At 45.2% G+C, this 17,683-nt stretch overlaps 3 protein-coding genes across 5 annotated transcripts in view; 1 reads left to right on the top strand and 2 right to left on the bottom strand.

Moving 5' to 3' along the window:
* Positions 1-163: 163 nt before the first annotated feature.
* Positions 164-5,534, bottom strand: poglut1 (protein O-glucosyltransferase 1). Its single transcript, XM_052059262.1, has 11 exons — positions 5,382-5,534; positions 4,806-4,890; positions 4,519-4,662; positions 4,293-4,428; positions 3,120-3,241; positions 2,966-3,025; positions 1,666-1,765; positions 1,515-1,573; positions 1,199-1,366; positions 865-921; positions 164-754 (listed from the first exon to the last, which is right to left on the bottom strand). The coding sequence occupies exons 1-11, from the start codon at positions 5,509-5,511 to the stop codon at positions 598-600; spliced, it is 1,218 nt and encodes a 405-aa protein (XP_051915222.1). The 5' UTR covers positions 5,512-5,534; the 3' UTR covers positions 164-597.
* Positions 5,535-5,574: 40 nt separating this feature from the next.
* LOC127596463 (calsequestrin-2-like) lies at positions 5,575-10,577 on the top strand. The gene is made up of 12 exons (XM_052058972.1): positions 5,575-5,587; positions 6,060-6,301; positions 6,477-6,561; positions 6,622-6,722; positions 6,860-6,968; positions 8,134-8,207; positions 8,286-8,416; positions 8,496-8,541; positions 8,623-8,677; positions 8,775-8,875; positions 10,231-10,305; positions 10,374-10,577. Exons 1-12 carry the CDS (start codon positions 5,575-5,577, stop codon positions 10,575-10,577), a joined length of 1,236 nt encoding a protein of 411 aa, XP_051914932.1.
* Positions 10,578-12,307: 1,730 nt separating this feature from the next.
* The window catches only part of vangl1 (VANGL planar cell polarity protein 1), a 35,394-nt gene continuing 30,018 nt past the window's right edge, over positions 12,308-17,683 (bottom strand). For all 3 annotated transcript variants that reach the window (XM_052059229.1, XM_052059231.1, XM_052059230.1), the window contains 3 exons: positions 15,671-15,818; positions 14,443-14,677; positions 12,308-13,137 (listed from right to left, as the gene is read on the bottom strand). In XM_052059229.1, coding sequence (XP_051915189.1) covers positions 12,877-13,137; positions 14,443-14,677; positions 15,671-15,818 — 644 coding nt within the window. In that variant the 3' untranslated portion in view covers positions 12,308-12,876. The remainder of the gene's footprint in view (positions 13,138-14,442; positions 14,678-15,670; positions 15,819-17,683) is intronic.

Below are 17,683 nucleotides of genomic sequence, written 5' to 3'. Positions count from 1 at the left end.
AGCAGAAGCACTATGTACAAAGAGAGATGCTTGTGTAAAAAGACTTTCTGTGCTTTTCTTATTTTATATATATATATATATATATATATATATATATATATAATTTTTTTTAACAACCCCTTCTAGATCCCCCCCCACTACAACCACCTCCAACTTCTTTCCATTATAGTGCAACAGAAAAAGAATGATTTTAATTCGAAAACCGCATGAGTATTTCTAAAAACAGCATCAAACATATTCAAAAATATGTCATCCGAGTAAACGTGAAGATGCAGAAAATGCAGAATGTCAGGTCAAGTCTGTATCGAGTACCGCAAATTTTACTGTCTCGAAACACTCGAAACTTATTTAAAAGATTGGATGTCCTCTACTTGGACCAGATGCGTTATCACAGCTTTTTGGTCGAGTAAACACACTTGTCGGTGGAACATTAACACATTTGTTCAATAAATACAAACTGTACACCCCATAATGTGAATACTACAACATATTCAAGGTAATGCTTTCCGTATAATTGCTTCGAAGAGAAAAAACGCATTTGGTAAAAAAAAAAAAAAAAAGTCCCTTCACGACAGTTTGCCAGCAACGGTTTCTTGATCATAGCTCAGTCTTGCCGGGCTTGTGCATAATCTGACTGTAGTCGCTCCGTCTTTTGGGTTGGTAGGTGAGAAGCTGACTGAACTCTGTGAGGAGTCGCTCCCAGTAGCAGGAAACATCTCGCATTCGCAGGTGGTCTGAGACAAACTCCATGCCTCTGTGAAAGCGCAGACGAGAAATAGCAATCGTGTCGGTTGCTGTTGCAAAAAAAACGAAGGAATGTTTTTTGGAGACTCCGAAATCGGCGCCTTCCAACAATAAGATTACCTGATGGCAATTTCTCGCGCGATGGAATCATTGTCTTTGACAAACTGCAGTAACTCTCTGTGAATAGAACGGAATGCATTTTCAATACATATGCAGCGGTAGCTCGATTTACATACAAAATGTTAAAAGTTACAAAACGCCTCAACAGGAAAACATTGCCTCATGTTCCGAAAATAAAATTTCAAGATACGAAAAGGTCGAAACACAGTCTGGGCTGCTGCTACTCGCAATTCCGAGTTTCCCTGAACGCAACATACTTGGAGCTGCTCTGCTATTGGCTATTCCCCGAGCATCATCCTGGCATCCCATTGGCTAACAGCGACCTCTACAGTACCTGACATCGGAGAGATCCTGCTTCACGGGGATGTAGTGCACCCAGGGCTTGAGCTGAGGGTAGAAAAACTCGTGCCATTCGTTGCCCACGTGGAACACCAGCGAACCGCAAAGAAAGAGATGCTTGAAACGAAAGCTGGCCGCCACTCCTCGGAAGTTGAATAAATACCTGAGGTGAGGAGAAGACGACGCCAGCCGTACTTTATGGGGTTGCCGAAAGCTCGAGTCGTTCTCGTCGTCAACAAAAAGGGTCAAAAATCAATTTGCGACGATTAAATGAAAAAAAAAATAAAAAGTAGGCGGGAAATATGACCTACTTATACTTGCAGTGGTCAACCAGTGGGATTTCTTTAGCTGGTGCTCTCCCGAGAGTGTCCTAAAATAAACGGCCCAGCGTTTCAAAACATAAACACGGTACATTGTATCTTAAATTCAAGTCAAAATCTGAAGAAACATGAGAGCCTGGACCTCGTCAGACTTCCAGGCCTGGTTTTTGGTGTATTCTGCATCGACCAAGTCTGGCCTCTCGCGAGAAAGCAAGATCAGCGGGTCACGCTCTGGACTCGTTCTACCAACGGAGACAAAAAAAAGGGGAAAGATGAGTTCATCAACAATCTGATTTCTCATCACTTTACATCACAAGCATGCATTGTCAGTCAATTGGGGCTTTTAATGACCTTTTGACCCGGTCCCTTTTTTTCAGCAGAAGAGAAATAACATTCATTCATTCATTCATTCATCTTCCGAGCCGCTTGATCCCCACTAGGCTCGCGGGGGGTGCTGGAGCCTATCCCAGCTGTCTTCGGGCAGTAGGCGGGGGACACCCTGAATCGGTTGTCAGCCAATCGCAGGGCACACAGAAACGAACAACCATTCGCACTCACACTCACACCTAGGGACAATTTAGAGTGTTCAATCAGCCTGCCACGCATGTTTTTGGAATGTGGGAGGAAACCGGAGCACCCGGAGAAAACCCACGCAAGCCCGGGGAGAACATGCAAACTCCACACAGGGAGGCCGGAGCTGGAATCGAACCCGGTACCTCTGCACTGTGAAGCCGACGTGCTAACCACTAGGCTACCGGGCCGCCCAGAGAAATAACAATTCCAATTATTTAAAATTCAGGGGTGCCCATTAGGTAGATCCTGATCTACCGGTAGATCGAAGACAGGTCCCAAGTAGATCCGAGCAGTGTCGAGAAGAAAAAAAAACAAACAACCATTTGTGTGTCTTTGTACATGTTAGTAATATATTTTTGGTGTTAATATACAACTGCACACTAATCAGTCTCATTTTCACACAAAAAAATATTAAAAAAATAAAATAAAGCAGGTAAATCTTAAATTTGTGTGTGTGTGTGTGCGTGCGTTGATCAAAAAGTAGATCTTCCATCCAAAAAGTTTGGGCACCCCTGATTTAAATAAGATAAGATAAGATAAGATAAGATATCATTTATTCGTCCCACACTGGGGAAATTTACAGCCTCCAGCAGAAAGAATGTATGTAGAAAGAAGAAAGGAGAAAGAGAAAAAAAAATCAATCAATCAATCAGGTTCTTTCTTGAAACCCACACGGGGTCAAAACCGTACATCGAGGCTCAGATTTTTCCATCCCATCAAAATTATTTTATAGAGAGGACTGTCTGGCTCCAACTTGATGCATCAGCTGCAAACAGAAGATTGAGGCAATAACAACAACCCCCGAAAAATAAAAACTAAATCACAAAGTTCATTCGTACACACACACAAAAAAAAAAAGAACTACTAACCGAGATCCCCTGAAGAATCCTTTCGACTCTTTCTTCTTCCAAGGCCACTGAGCGGCAGACCTAAAACATCATCTTCCCATGAGACCCAACTGAGTTGTCAGCAAATGTACGCACACGCACACGCATATTAGACCAAGACGTCCTTCGGGCTTACTTTTTGAGATCGTTTCTCATTAGATCCCATCGTCCCAGGCCGGTGGGATATATGGGCCACACTGCGGGGCCGCCCTCCCAAAACGTCCACGCCGGGTACATGATGTCCTGGTAGTCTGATGTCTACTCGCGACACACACATAACACACTCTTGCGAGACTCTTTGGGAATTTCAAAGATGTCAACTTCCCAGAAATAAGACGACCATGTCATACTAGTCATTCATTCATCTTCCGAGCCGCTTGATCCTCACTGGGGTCGCGGGGGGTGCTGGAGCCTATCCCCAGCTGTCTTCGGGCAGAAGGCGGGGGACACCCTGAATCGGTTGCCAACCAATCGCAGGGCACGCAGAGACGAACAACCATTCGCACTCACACTCACACCTAGGGACAATTTGGAGTGTTCAATCAGCCCGCCACGCATATTTTTGGAATGTGGGAGGAAACCGGAGCACCCGAAGAAAACCCACGCAGGCCCAGGGAGAACATGCAAACTCCACACAGGGAGGCCGGAGCTGGAATCGAACCCGGTACCTCTGCACTGTGAAGCCGACGTGCTAACCACTGGACTACCGGGCCGCCTATCCATCCATCCATCCATCCATCCATCCATTTTCTGAACCGCTTAATCCTCACTAGGGTCGCGGGGGGTGCTGGAGCCTATCCCAGCTGTCTCCGGGCAGAAGGCGGGGGACACCCTGAACCGGTTGCCAGCCAATCGCAGGGCACACAGAAACGAACAACCATTCGCACTCACACCTAGGGACAATTTAGAGTGTTCAATCAGCCTACCATGCATATTTTTGGAATGTGGGAGGAAACCGGAGTACCCGGAGAAAACCCACGCAGGCCCGGGGAGAACATGCAAACTCCACACAGGGAGGCCTGAGCTGGAATCGAACCCGGTACCTCTGCACTGTGAAGCCCACGTGCTAACCACTGGACTACCGGGCCGCCCATGTCATACTAGTCATCCTTTTTTTTTTTTTCACTTTTCGTGCCATTTTTAACTAGCTAGTATGCAATTAAAGCTTTCTGGTTAACTCCTGTACTGCACTCGAATCACAATCGGACCAAACTAGAAGGCACATGACCCCACCCCGAACTTGGCTGACGGGTCACGGCCTTCCCACATCTCATTTCCCTTTGCAACCCGAGTTCACGTGCACACTCACCTTGCTGAAGGAGAAAACCGGTAAGGTTGGCTGAACCCAATTGGGCACTTGAGGATAATCCCTGACATTTACCACCATCTCCAGAGTAGGTAACTTGTCAATCACCTCTAATATGAAATGCTCAACCCCACTGCACCTGAAGACACAAAAGGAAATGAAATGTAATTTAAAAAAAAAGGACAAAATTGCAATTTTGACAGCATGCCTGTTACCGGGCAGAACTGACCTGGCTGGAAACATGCAGTTATGTTCCCTGTACAATTTATGTCCAATAATCTGGTAGTGGGTGCCAATCCCTCTTTGGACTGTTGAAGCCATGAGATTCTCTGAAATTCCTCCCTGAAAGGGAGCCAAGTCTTGCTGCAAGACCCTGCAGTTCGGAAAAACATACACGGTACAAAGTAAGGGCTTTGCGAGTCAAGTCCTGTTAAATTTGTGAAAGCAACATCAGAAATAAAATCATACTGTCAGTCTGTGCGGATCATTATTTAAATAGTTGGTGATCACACTCACTTTAGATGGCAGCTACAGTTGACAGAATTACACCCGGTATGTGCTTTAACAGCCTCGGATATCGTGTCCTTTATTGTCTGTTTGCCTGGAGCAAGAGAGAAAGAGCAGAAAAATGCATGAAATCAACTCCAGGTACTCTGGCTTCCACCAACTTAGATTTAATCAGACTTTAACATGTCCTCCGCATATATTTTATTTTTTAAATTTCTGTAAAAATGTACCTAAACTACATTGTAACTGGTTAAACAGTTGAAGCAGAGCTCGCGTGTAAAAAAAAAATATACGAAAATGTCACTACAATCAATTAAGTAAATAGTGTAAAGTACAGCATAATCATCTAATGAGGACTTAAACGACGTGAGGCAAAAAAAGGCACGCGCGTGCAAACATGTAAAAATGACCGAATGGTTATTCCGAGTAGTTATAGTTTACATTGGTTAGTTTGGAGCTAGCTAGCTAGCTCGCAAGCTAATGAATAAACAAAGGTTCACAGAAAGTTAAAGGTAGCGAAAACGAACTCCTTTAGATTCGTTTTAAATACACAATCGCCACCAAAAAAAAGTGACAGTACAGTACCAGCTTCACAAAGCAGGGACAAAATGCACCCTTGTAGCATAAATACAAAAACCCAAAGATAGCAGCGCTCCATTTTCCTCGATCCTAAAGCTTTGTCTGAGATTGGAATAGGCGTGTGTTCATCTGGCATCGACTACTTCTGTCTGAGAGCACGGATTACGGTAATGTCCACCACAAATCCTTACCTACCGTAATGCTGAATCGAAGTACTTTGTTAATTTCAGAAATGTGTCCACTTATTTGGGTTCAATTTAGCTAAGTTAAGTTTTTGGAAAAATATATTTTTCTTTGTTTGACCCAAAATGTTTTGTTTTCAGAGAATGAAACAACCCAACTCAACTCTATTTCGAGAGCACTTTACAATACCTACTGTACTATAAAAAAATATATTTATATATAGTAGATGCAGTAGACAGACAGACAGAATCATCATCCTGAATGTCTGTCTTGTAATATAGGTGAGGAGGAGGGGAAAAATGCCTCCTATGAGATTTAACTCGGTGATGGGGAGAGGAGAGTAAACCCAGGTGGATAGAGAATGTAGAGAGCGATCGTTGAGAGGAGCACAAACTGGAGCCATCGTGATACACTTTGTGCAAGCTTTTTGAACACCGTTGCTAAAACGTCCAAGTTTGATACCCGCTAATTACTTTTCCCTCTCTCATCGCCGGACAACAGTGCTGGAAATGCACCTGTCTCTGCTTTGTACCTTTTGCATTTATTTCATTGTGCTTTGTGCTGCAGAGGAAGGTTTGGAATTCCCCAACTTTGATGGCAGGGACCGAGTGCTGGATATCAACGAGCGCAGCTACAAGAAAGCCCTGCGGAGATTTGACCTGCTATGTCTGTTCTACCATGAGCCCGTACCTGCCAACAAAGGCCTGCAGAAGCGCTTCCAGATGACCGAGCTGGTCCTGGAGGTGAGAAACATCGGACACAAAGCGTCGTCGTCGTCTTGTGATCGTTATGATTTATCGTGGAAGAGCGTTTAAGGACAGATTAATTCGATTAATTTAAACAGATTAATTTAATTCAACAGATTAATTTAATTAAACAGATTTAAGGACTCATTTGTTTGATGTGATCACCGCCTAGCTGACTGCTCAGGTGCTGGAGAACAAAAACATTGGATTTGGAATGGTGGATGCTCAGAAGAATGCCAAAGTAGCCAAGAAGCTCGGTAAGCCATTTTGCTCTCGTGTCCAGTGGCGGTTCTCTGACAGTTCCATTTCTGGGGCAGGCCTAGAAGAGGTGGGAAGCCTGTACATCTTTAAGGACGATCGCATCATTGAGTTTGATGGTGAACTCTCAGCAGACACTCTTGTGGAGTTCCTCCTGGATGTGAGTGCAACCCCCACAAATTGTGTGTGTGTGTGTATGGGTGTATACTCATGGCCTAGATACACACATTTATTCAGATTTGTATGCATTCCTTGCAGCTTGTTACTGTGCTGCCCCCCTCCCCCCTCTTTCTGCAGGTGCTGGAGGACCCGGTGGAAATAATCAACAACGCAATGGAGCTCAGAGCCTTCGAAAGGATAGAGGAAGACATTCGCCTCATTGGTTACTTCAAAGGAGAGGATTTATGTGAGTTTCTTACCATGCGACGCCCCGACTCCTACACGCTCATTTGCAGTCAAACAGAAAGAAAAAAAATAATGGTGTCCTCCAATAGCTCCATGCTGAGTCCCAATAGACTTTTAATGGGATCTTGATTCCCCCCCCCCCCCCCCCCTTCTCCTGTTTCTCTCACGAGAGGCTTTAAATAGCATCTAGTTCACCAGCTAATTGCTCAAACTGAAATTATGACACAGAGACAAGATGCGATCTGGTTCATTGTGGTTCTGATGTGATATTTCACAGCGTAGTCTTAAGGCAGCGGTTCTCAAAGCGCCATCCACGAGCCACCTCTCAATCGGCCTGTCACGGGGGAAGAAGGAGCCGAGCAAGGCAAAATTTGCAATTTACCCGTCGATACTTCCCACCCTCAACCCCTTGGTCACCAAGCTGTAGGTTATGACCAAAAGAACAAGATCGCAGATCACTTTGCAGGCTATATCAGAGGCAAGTAGCTGCTCCTGTGCAATGAAGTGAGCTTAGGTGAGTCGGCTCGGGCATCTATTCAGGATGCCTACCGCGTGCTTCCCTGATGAGATGTTTCGGGGAGGATTCACTGGGAGAAGAACCAGAACTCGCTGGAGAGACTACATATCTTGGCCGGCCTGGGGGAGTTCTAGGGAACCCCTTGGAAGAAGTGGCTGGGGAGAAGGAAATATGGACTTCTCTGCTTAGATTGCTCCTCTTGCGACTTGAGCCCGGATAGGCGGAAGAATGTGGATGGTAATGAGCGGTGTTCATGGTATTCATGTTTAGCTGGCTTTTGAGAACCTTAATTTGTCTGGTGTTACACATTTTTACCACCCCATACATTTAGGGACAGTGTTAAGATAATGCGGGTGGTCCGGTGGTGGTCCAGTGGTTAGTGCGTCGACCTCACAGTGCAGAGGGTTCGATACCCCTGTGTGGAGTTTGCATGTTCTCCCCGTTCCTGTGTGGGTTTTCTCCGGGTACTCTGGTTTCCGCCCACATTCCAAAAACATGCATGGCAGGCTGATTGAACACTCTAAATTGTCCCCCGGTGTTATTGGTCTCTGTGTGCCCTGCGATTGGTTGGCAACCGGTTCAGGGTGCCCCACGCTTACTGCCCGAAACGTCCGGGGGCTTCCTAACATTCTCTCTTCCTGCCTCTCAGACTACAAAGCCTTCCAGGAGGCCTCTGAGCGTTTTCAACCTTACATCAAGTTCTTTGCCACGTTTGATAAATCCGTAAGTGCAAAGCAAGTCGTCGCGTTGATGTCACGCGCGCGACGTGCGCCTTCTCTGAAGAATCGGGATGCTTTTCAGGTGGCCAAACATCTCTCCCTCAAGATGAACGAGGTGAATTTTTACGAGCCCTTCATGGAGGAGCCCGTGGTCCTGCCCGGCCGAGCGCTGTCGGAGACGGACATTGTGGACTTTGTCAATCGACACAGAAGGTTAAATTCATGCGGTACCGAGGTGGCGTTTCGTTCCAAGCCGGCCCCTGGATTTTGACTTGTAAGTGCCATTTTGCAGGGCCACTCTGAGAAAGCTCCGGGCAGAGAACATGTTTGAGACATGGGTAAAAAGAATTCAACTACTCTTGCTGTGACGCATCGCCGACAGGTTGTTGAAAATCACCCCACGCTTTGCTCACCTCTAGGAAGACGACATGGACGGAATCCATATCGTTGCATTCGCTGAAGAGGAGGACCCAGGTCTGAAAATCTTTTCCTCTCCTTTAAGTCCCAAAAGGCATTGACGTGTAAATTGTTGCGCACCCTCACCCTCACTCGTTGCCCACCCCACTCCCAGATGGCTATGAACTGCTGGAGATCTTGAAGGACGTGGCCCGAGACAACACCAACAACCCAGATCTCAGCATTGTCTGGATCGACCCTGATGACTTCCCTCTGGTGGGTATGGGGGAACTTTGCTTGTTGACGAATGTCACGGGAGGGTACGCAGATGAAGACGATTGGGCTGTTTTTGTCCACATTTTTGCCTCTTTACTGACCCAAAAGGTCATCAAATCTTATGGCTTGCAAGATCATTCTTATGTTTGAGGTGCTGAGAGGATTTGTCCCAACAGGGTCCAAAACAAGTTGGCGCAACCAAAAGACCTTCAGGTGTGGGACTCTGTGGATGGTGACGTCAACAGAATAGCCTGTAGACAATCAAACAAGCACCCTGACTGATAAACAAGGCAGCGGTAGTACCGTATAGGCCCGAATATAAGACGGTGTTTTTTTGCATTGAAATAAGACTGAAAAAGTGGGGGTCGTCTTATATTCGGGGTCTAGACGTTATACCCATTTACGACGCTAGATGGCGCCAGATATCATTGAAGCGAATGCTGAATTTGACTCCTCAGGCCAAAGTAAACACCCGTCACGAAGGATAAAAATAAAAATAGCGGTAGCGCGAAGAAGGAAAATTAAAAATGGCGGTAAGAAAGAAAAGAAAATAAGAGAAGAGAGAACAGAAAATGGAGAACCTTAGCGACAATCTGGAGAAAAGTGGGTCGTAGATCGGCCAGGTTAACCGGTAGCTGAGGAGACGTTATGATGTCATTTACGTTTAAAAAAACAGAAACCATTCATTTCCCAATGTGATTGCACTTTAGTTTACATATTTAAATGTTCAGATATGAAGATTGGAATTAGGCAAAATAACATGCTTTTCCTCTCAAATATATTGTTAGAATCATTTGTTTCAGATGGACTGTCATTATTTTCTGGATACAAATGAATTTGCTGTTCAAAAAGTCTTTTTTCAAACTTGAGTCTTGAAAAAGAGGGGGTCGTCTTATAATCAGGACCGTCTTATATTCGGGCCAATACGGTAAATAAAACAAAATAGTCCATGTGATCCAGTGTCCTTTGCATATAAAAGTGGATTCCCGGACGCCAAGAAGTATTTTCCAAGGCAAGATTTTTTTGAGGGCATCGCCTCCAGTCAGCTTTGGAAACACTCGGCTTGTTTCCTTGAGCGCATATCCAGAAGTGTCTGTTCTTCATTTGGGTGAGATCACGTGTGATCTCCTGAGATTTCTGCCTCGCGGGACTCCTTACGTGTGTACCAAGACCTTAAACCTACTTCACGTGGTCTTGGCAGGCAGTCAGCACTAGAGGCGGGGAATTTAAGTCTGATTCGAGACAAGTCATGCGACTACAATCAGACTTGAATTTTAGAGTTTGGGACATTCTTGAAACTTGCAAGATTGAGATTTGCTCACGACTTGCGCAGAGACTTGTCTCGTGTTTTCCAGCTCACCACTTACTGGGAAAAGACCTTCAAGTTGGACTTGTTCAGGCCTCAGATCGGTGTAGTCAACGTCACAGATGTAAGACGAACTCTGCTCCGGTACAACAAGTCGACTGACCTTACAGAGAGCTCCATTGTGCATTGCAGGCGGACAGCGTGTGGCTCGACATGTCCAACGATGAGGACTTACCCACTGCCGAGGACCTGGAGGACTGGATCGAGGACGTCCTGTCGGGCAGAGTTAACACAGAGGACGATGATGATGATGATGACGACCGCGAGGACTTTGAGGAGGACTTGACGGAAGACGGCGACGAGAACCATGACCGAGATGATGACCTATATGACTGAGCTCGTTAGCCGCTTTATCATCTCGCTTTACTTCTCATTCGGATTTGATGTCCAACTTCGAGATTGTACGTGAACGCTGAGAGATCGAATCTCTTCTTTTCTTGAGATGACACGAACGCAAGCTAATGCGGAGTAATGGCCGTGATCGTTGCGCAAGATCAATACAACATTGGCTTTGTGACCGAAATAAAAATCGGCACAGGAATCGACTTAGTAGTTTACATTTGTTCCGTGACCTTGCTAGTAACTCAAATCAACTTTCCCCCAATGAAATTATTGGGAATGCCATTAATCCGTTACAACATCCTTAAAAAACACCAGTAAAAAAATAAAAAAAATGTTGAAACCTGTTTTTAATTAGATAGCGGTCTATAGTATGCTACTTTACAAAAGGATAAAATACAAAGAAGAATGTCTCAACTAAGCTGCATTAATATTCGTGCTTTTCTTTGCAGAGGATAAAGAATATGTCTGTGAGTATTGTAGCATGCGATGGCATTTTGCAATGTGTTAGCATTAAGCTAGCGGACTTTCATGAGACAAAATTCATGTCCATCATGTTTCTCTTGTTCAACTTTTAAAGTAAATAAACTCGGAGTAGCACTAAACAGCTTGAAGACTCTTTTTGAAGAATTGTTCAGCATCTGTTAAACTGCTGCTTGTTGTGGCGTTCGCTGACAAATTAGCCCCCCACGCCACCAATAAATAAATGAAATTGGCCGTTTGATGCCTTGTATTTCGAAAAACTCCTGAGTTACGTTGCATTTGGGCTGGGAAAAGTAATAACTCGCCCATTTTGAACTCGTTTTAATGTTTTGAAGTTTTAAGGAAGCACGCCTTCCTCTTTAATATTCCCAAATTCAGCTCATTAAAACAAACAAAACAAAAAAAACGGACCATTCTTTGAGACTTCCAATGCAGACCGCGGTGATGCATTTGATTTTTCTCACCCAATGTCAACGAGACAAAACGAACTACCTGGCCCCCCGAGTTGTTTTGACCATATAGCTTAGCCCGGCGTGTCCATCAAGCAGGAGAGAACATTTGCTTGAAGACGAAACCGAGCGAAGGAGACCACGCATCCATCTACACATAACCACGACATTACCCAAATAAATAGGAGGAAAAGCATTCCATTTAGATGCAAATGTTCATTTCCTTCTCCGCCCTTTTCCATCCTGCAAGGAAAAGATATATGGGGGGTGGGGGTGGGAGTTGGGGGGGGGCGATGAAGCCGACGACGACAGATGAGTTGCGACAGGCGGACCCAGACACTGTATTTGCCCGGGGGAACGATGCTATCCATTTTTCGCACCAGACATCGATATTCAGACCTGGCACGGCAATTACGGAAAACGAGACTTATGATATTTGTCGCTCGGAACAAAAACGCATATTGTAAATTACCAGTGAGGCTGAACCTTAACATTCCAAAAAAAAAAAAATCTGATATCTTAAGACACAGCAGTACAAATGGTCATAAAAAACGTTTTAATTTCACCCCCCCCCCCCCCCCCACACACATAAAGGCCGTAAACTGGCAACGGCGTGACGAATGGTGAAGAAAAGGAGTCATGAGTGACATCGTGACCTTCTGAAAATAAAAGGCTAAATCATATTTTGACTTCTATTTTTTTATTTTTTTGCCGTCAACAGCTCCTCGTGATGCTAGTCGCCTCTGCTAAAACAGACCACATCCTTCGTAAATAAATATCAAGTCATTGGTATTAAAAAATGACATAGGCCGTTATTTTATGAAGGTGACGATGTAAGTAAACATATCTACTGTACATACATACATACAGTTTGTGTACACGCAAACAGATACAGTGTATTGGCATCGACAAAGCGTTCGTCACTCAGTAGTTCCGTTCAATGTTCACCAGGGGGCGGTAGCGTACAACCCTGATCCGGAGACATGAACACACGATTCCAGTGATCATAAATCACTTTTGGTTTTTTTTTTTCTCACCTGAACTAAAACTATCCAACTTGGTCCTCAAGGCAGGATGGACATGAGTCCCGAAGATGTGCCGATGTGGTAACTGGGCTCTGGACTCCAAAACGAGTCGACTTGTGTGGATACTTTTTGGTCATTTGAGAGAATGAAAGAAATTCAGATCCAGTCCATCCAATCGAAACGGAAGTTTGCAACCTTAAACGTCCCAACGTTGCCATCTAGTGTTGATTTAGGCTTATCACATGCAGAACATATTTTTTTTCCCTCCATATGTACATGTGATCATTCATATTTCTGTCCAAATCTAAAAATAAAAATTGACACGACCTAGAAAAACCCCTACACGGAGGTCTCTGATTGTAACCGTAGAACAAACTTGTGGGATTTGGGGTCAATGTACTCCTCTGACAAGCGGATAAAGGGGATCTTCTTGACGGACACCACCAGGTTGAAGTCCGTGCACCTGAGGACAAAGACGGTACCGTCTCGAAGGCCGCTGGTGACTGACGCCTCGCTGACCAGAGTCCACTGACGCGCCAACCAGTGGTCCCGGCTGTACTGTAAAGTCGGGCCTGGTTTCAGGTAACTCTCCAGGAAGGCCTGCGGGAGACACACACACACACACACACACACAACCACTTTTTCTTCACCTTTCATTTATTGAACGAGCTAAAACAAGCCGGCCGTGTCAGTAAAGATATGCTCAGCAGTTACATATTGTATTAAACAAATTGTCTCGAGCCGCATCGACTCATTGAATAACTCATGTAATTCGATGGGGCATCAAAGTCCCGGAGCTTTGCGGGGACCACATTACGCAATAGACCGAGTTATCGATGTTTGCTTATTTATTATAATTCATTCATTCATCTTCCGAGCCGCTTGATCCTCACTAGGGTCGCGGGGGGGTGCTGGAGCCTATCCCAGCTGTCTTCGGGCAGTAGGCGGGGGACACCCTGAACCAGTTGCCAGCCAATCGCAGGGCACACAGAAACGAACAACCATTCGCACTCACACCTAGGGACAATTTAGAGCGTCCAATCAGCCTGCCATGCCATGTTTTTGGAATGTGGGAGGAAACCGGAGCACCCGGAGAAAACCCACGCAGGCCCGGGGAGAACGTGCAAACTCCACACAGGGAGGCCGGAGCTGGAATCGAACCCGGTACCTCTGCACTGTGAAGCCGAAGTGCTAACCACTAGACTACCGGGCCGCAATTTAGAGTGTCCAATCAGCCTGCCACGCATGTTTTTGGAATGTGGGAGGAAACCGGAGCACCCGGAGAAAACCCACGCAGGCCTGGGGAGAACATGCAAACTCCACACAGGGAGGCCGGAGCTGGAATCGAACCCAGTACCTCTGCACTGTGAAGCCGAAGTGCTAACCACTAGACTACCGGGCCGCAATTTAGAGCGTCCAATCAGCCTGCCATGCCATGTTTTTGGAATGTGGGAGGAAACCGGAACACCCGGAGAAAACCCACGCAGGCCCGGGGAGAACATGCAAACTCCACACAGGGAGGCCGGAGCTGGAATCGAACCCGGTACCTCTGCACTGTGAAGCCGACGTGCTAACCACTGGACTACCGGGCCGCCCCTTTATTATAACTTGCCACCCAAATTAAAAAAAAAAAACTCTCACAAGCCACTTTCAATTTCATGATGCACCTTCTTCTATGAACAAGCAGTAGGAAATGGTAAACAAAAGTGCTCAATAAATATGTACCGGTAAATCGTATTCTTACACAACGGCCACCACCGACGCCCAGATTAGCCCATTAAAAGCCAGATTTGATTCACCGACGCCCATATCAGGCCCCGCTGTTTAAAGCCACACACACACTCTTAGTCAAATATCTCAAATATCCCCATCTCTGAATATGCAGCGGAGAAATGGAGACCAGACCTTGGGTGACATGTTGTTGCTGATGCAGAAAGCCAGGTGCTGTTGAATGCTCTCCATGCTGTGGCAGTGCTGCTGTTTGGTTGTCCTTAAATACTTCTGGAGGGTCCGCGCCATGGACGGGAAGATGGCTTGCGCTGCCTCTCGCGGGTCCATCACGTCTCCCGGAACTTTCTTCTGCTCCTCTTCCTTCATGTGCTTGATATGAGTGAAGGCCTCTTCCACGGCGACCACCAGTCTAGCAGCACAAAGCGGAGCGCAAGCGGGACATCATGGGTCAATACCAGAGGGAAATCATCGGATATCTGGAAGAGGGCGGAGTTTAAAGGGGCCATTTAAATATTTGGAAGCAATTTAACTCTCGCTATGCTTAGCTTTGACTTGAGAGGAAAAATTCAAGTTACGAGCGCTGCATGGTGGAAGTGAACTCAACTCCATTCACTTTACAACAAGCAGCAGTTTGGGGCGTGTCATGAACAGCTAAAAAAAAAACGGCTAGGTGATGTTCACCCACAAACTTAACATGTATTGTATTGTATTGTATTGTAAAATGTACACATTGTGTACCTAAAACAACCAAGTAGCTTTGCCTCATCTTCAGCAAGATGATAAGGGGAAACGACATAGACGAGCGAACAAATATCATTGTTATTGCGGTGTTATAACCTTTGAGGCAAAGGACGGCTGAACACAAATGGTGTAGCAGCACACGTAGATGCACAGGCATGCATTATTTATCCCCGTGTGAATCACTGTAGCTTATTGAGGAATGACATGCATCTCTGTATGTCTTGTATTATATTGGTTTCTTTATTTAAATTCAACTCAAGTACGTCATTATTCTGTGGTTCTAAAGTGCAATGCTACAGTGTTATTTTTCTCTTTAAAAAAAAACAACAACGCTGACCGGAAACAAATGATTGAGATTTAAATTCATTTCAACAAGGAAAGATGATTTCAGATATGAGTGTTTTGAGTTACAAGCGTACATAATGGAACGGATTAAATGTATATGTAAGGGGGCGCCACCGTATTATTCAGAACGGTTACATTGAAAAGCAAACTAAGTATCATATGCGGGTCATGCATGCTGAGATCATGATGTTTAAACCACTCAGTCTTCCTCTGAGGAACCGAAAACCAACTGCAATGGTGGTTAAGGATTCTAGAGACTGTGAGAATGCCGATCAAAAGGAAGCCAAGTTTTTCCCGACCCATTGCCACCACTCACCGGGCTCTCCGTTTGCGCACTCGCCTCTCGTGCTCGGCTTCTTCGTAGTAGAGCTCGTTGTGGCTGGAATCCCGGCAATGGGCGGCAGCTGCAATCATGGCTCTGGACTGCGAGTGCGCCATTCCTGTGGCCGCGTTGTTCCCCGGACCTGTCGCAGCACACACAAACCAGAGAGGAAGGATGACAAGAATGACTCTACCGCAATTTATAGAAGTATATTTTTTGCACATTCCTTCTCTGGCCTTTTTTTAAGGGGGTGCACATCTCTCCAAAAAAAAAAAGACAATTCACAATCTGATATGTATGTTGATAGGATCTCAATACAGAAAAACTCCTCTACAACAAAATCATGCTTGCAGCAAGAAACTTTTCACAACAGGGGAGTTTTCATTGTAGCAAATTTTATGTCAGACGTAAACACGAACACACACAAAAAAAAAATGTATGTGGATTTTTTATTTTTATTCCAATAGTGCATAAGGACGAGCATGCACTTATTTGACACTTCATATAGCTAGCAAAGAAAGAAAAAAAGCGAAAGAAATGGCGGTATTTACGATCAGCATCACTTTCATGTCACAGACATTAATTTCTTGCAGAATGTCTTTTTGCCTCCTCCAGCTCCCATTTTTATTACTTTTATCCCGTCTTCAAACTTTTCTTTTCTGAACTCCTTGGTACGCAAGGATCCGTTTTGTCGCCATTTTAGCAATGCAACTAAAACAAATACTTCCTGTACTACTGCGCATGAGTAAACCAGTGTGGTGGTTGCTGTTGCCGTTTCCAAACGAAGCAGTAGAGGTCGCTGTGGCATGCTGAAAGTTGGATTAGACTTTTGCGGAAGGCTTGTTTTCATTGTAGTGAATCTCGTTGCGAGGCAAGAGCAGAGAAAAAGATTTTGTATAACGGACCGGGGCGACTTTTCGTTGTAGGGGGAGGAGAAAAGCGGGAATGGCTTTCATGCATGAATATTTCTTCACACTCAGGAGGGTATTTTCGCCCATGTAGGTTTCATTGTAGAGGAGTTTCACTGTATATGGGGCGCAATACCATTCAAGGAAGTTATATTTGCAAAGGGGGAGTGATTTGAATTGGTGCCCCCATTTTCCGATTTAAATCATTATTTTGTTACACCCCTAGTAGGGATTCTCAACAGGCATAAACCTTGGATTTTTTCCACTTTTCATCCGGAATAACCTTGTGAAATTCAGAATGCACAAAAATTCAGTTCTGCGCTCTAGCATGGCTCCAAGCTACGGTTGTACCGTTAACAAAAGTGAATTCTTGCGCCTGAGTGGTGCAAATGCAGGTTAAGAGATAGCAAGCCTTGATAAATTATTCATGCGGACCAAGGAAGGCGCATAAATGGAATAATTCATGAAGAGAGCAGCGCGGGGGAGGGGGGGGAGTTTTTCAGCATATCCCGCTTTGAATGACAGCGCTTAGGTGGGATGGATGGATGATGACGTTCCCAAACGTTGACACGTTTGCAACTCCGAGGAAACAATACAAGCAGGCAGTAAATTGTCAGGAATCATCAAATGTCCTGAATTAAATTGGATGAGCAATTCGACAAGAGTGGAAATGAATAGCAAAGGCTTGAAAGGGGGATGACGGGTGAACGCAAGTGAAGCGGTGCAAGGGGGGGGGAAAAAACAAAACAAAACACATTGTCAGCCATTTTCTTCTAACATGGAGACAAATGCAGGGGAGAAAATAAAAAGTGAGTGCGCTTGAGTGATGCCCGAGAACGGGTGATAATTTAACAACATCTGCGCGTTACATTCACACACTCGACTGAATATTTGACATGAACCCGCGGCATGCCGTCGGTGCGAGTGTGCGGCATTTACGAGGTGCGCAAATCTGTGAGTGAGAAGCATCAGCCTTGAGTTGACTTACTGTTCAACAGATATGCTCGCAGTTTAGCTTTAAAGACTTCAAGAGAAAAACACCAGGAGAGGAGACAGTCAATGACACACACACACACACACACGATTTAGTGTGAAGCAG

The sequence above is a fragment of the Hippocampus zosterae genome, chromosome 2 (assembly GCF_025434085.1).
Source record: "Hippocampus zosterae strain Florida chromosome 2, ASM2543408v3, whole genome shotgun sequence".
Lineage (NCBI taxonomy): Eukaryota > Metazoa > Chordata > Actinopteri > Syngnathiformes > Syngnathidae > Hippocampus > Hippocampus zosterae.
The sequence above is the reverse complement of the archived record's forward strand: the minus strand, read 5'-3'. Positions and strand labels throughout refer to the sequence as shown.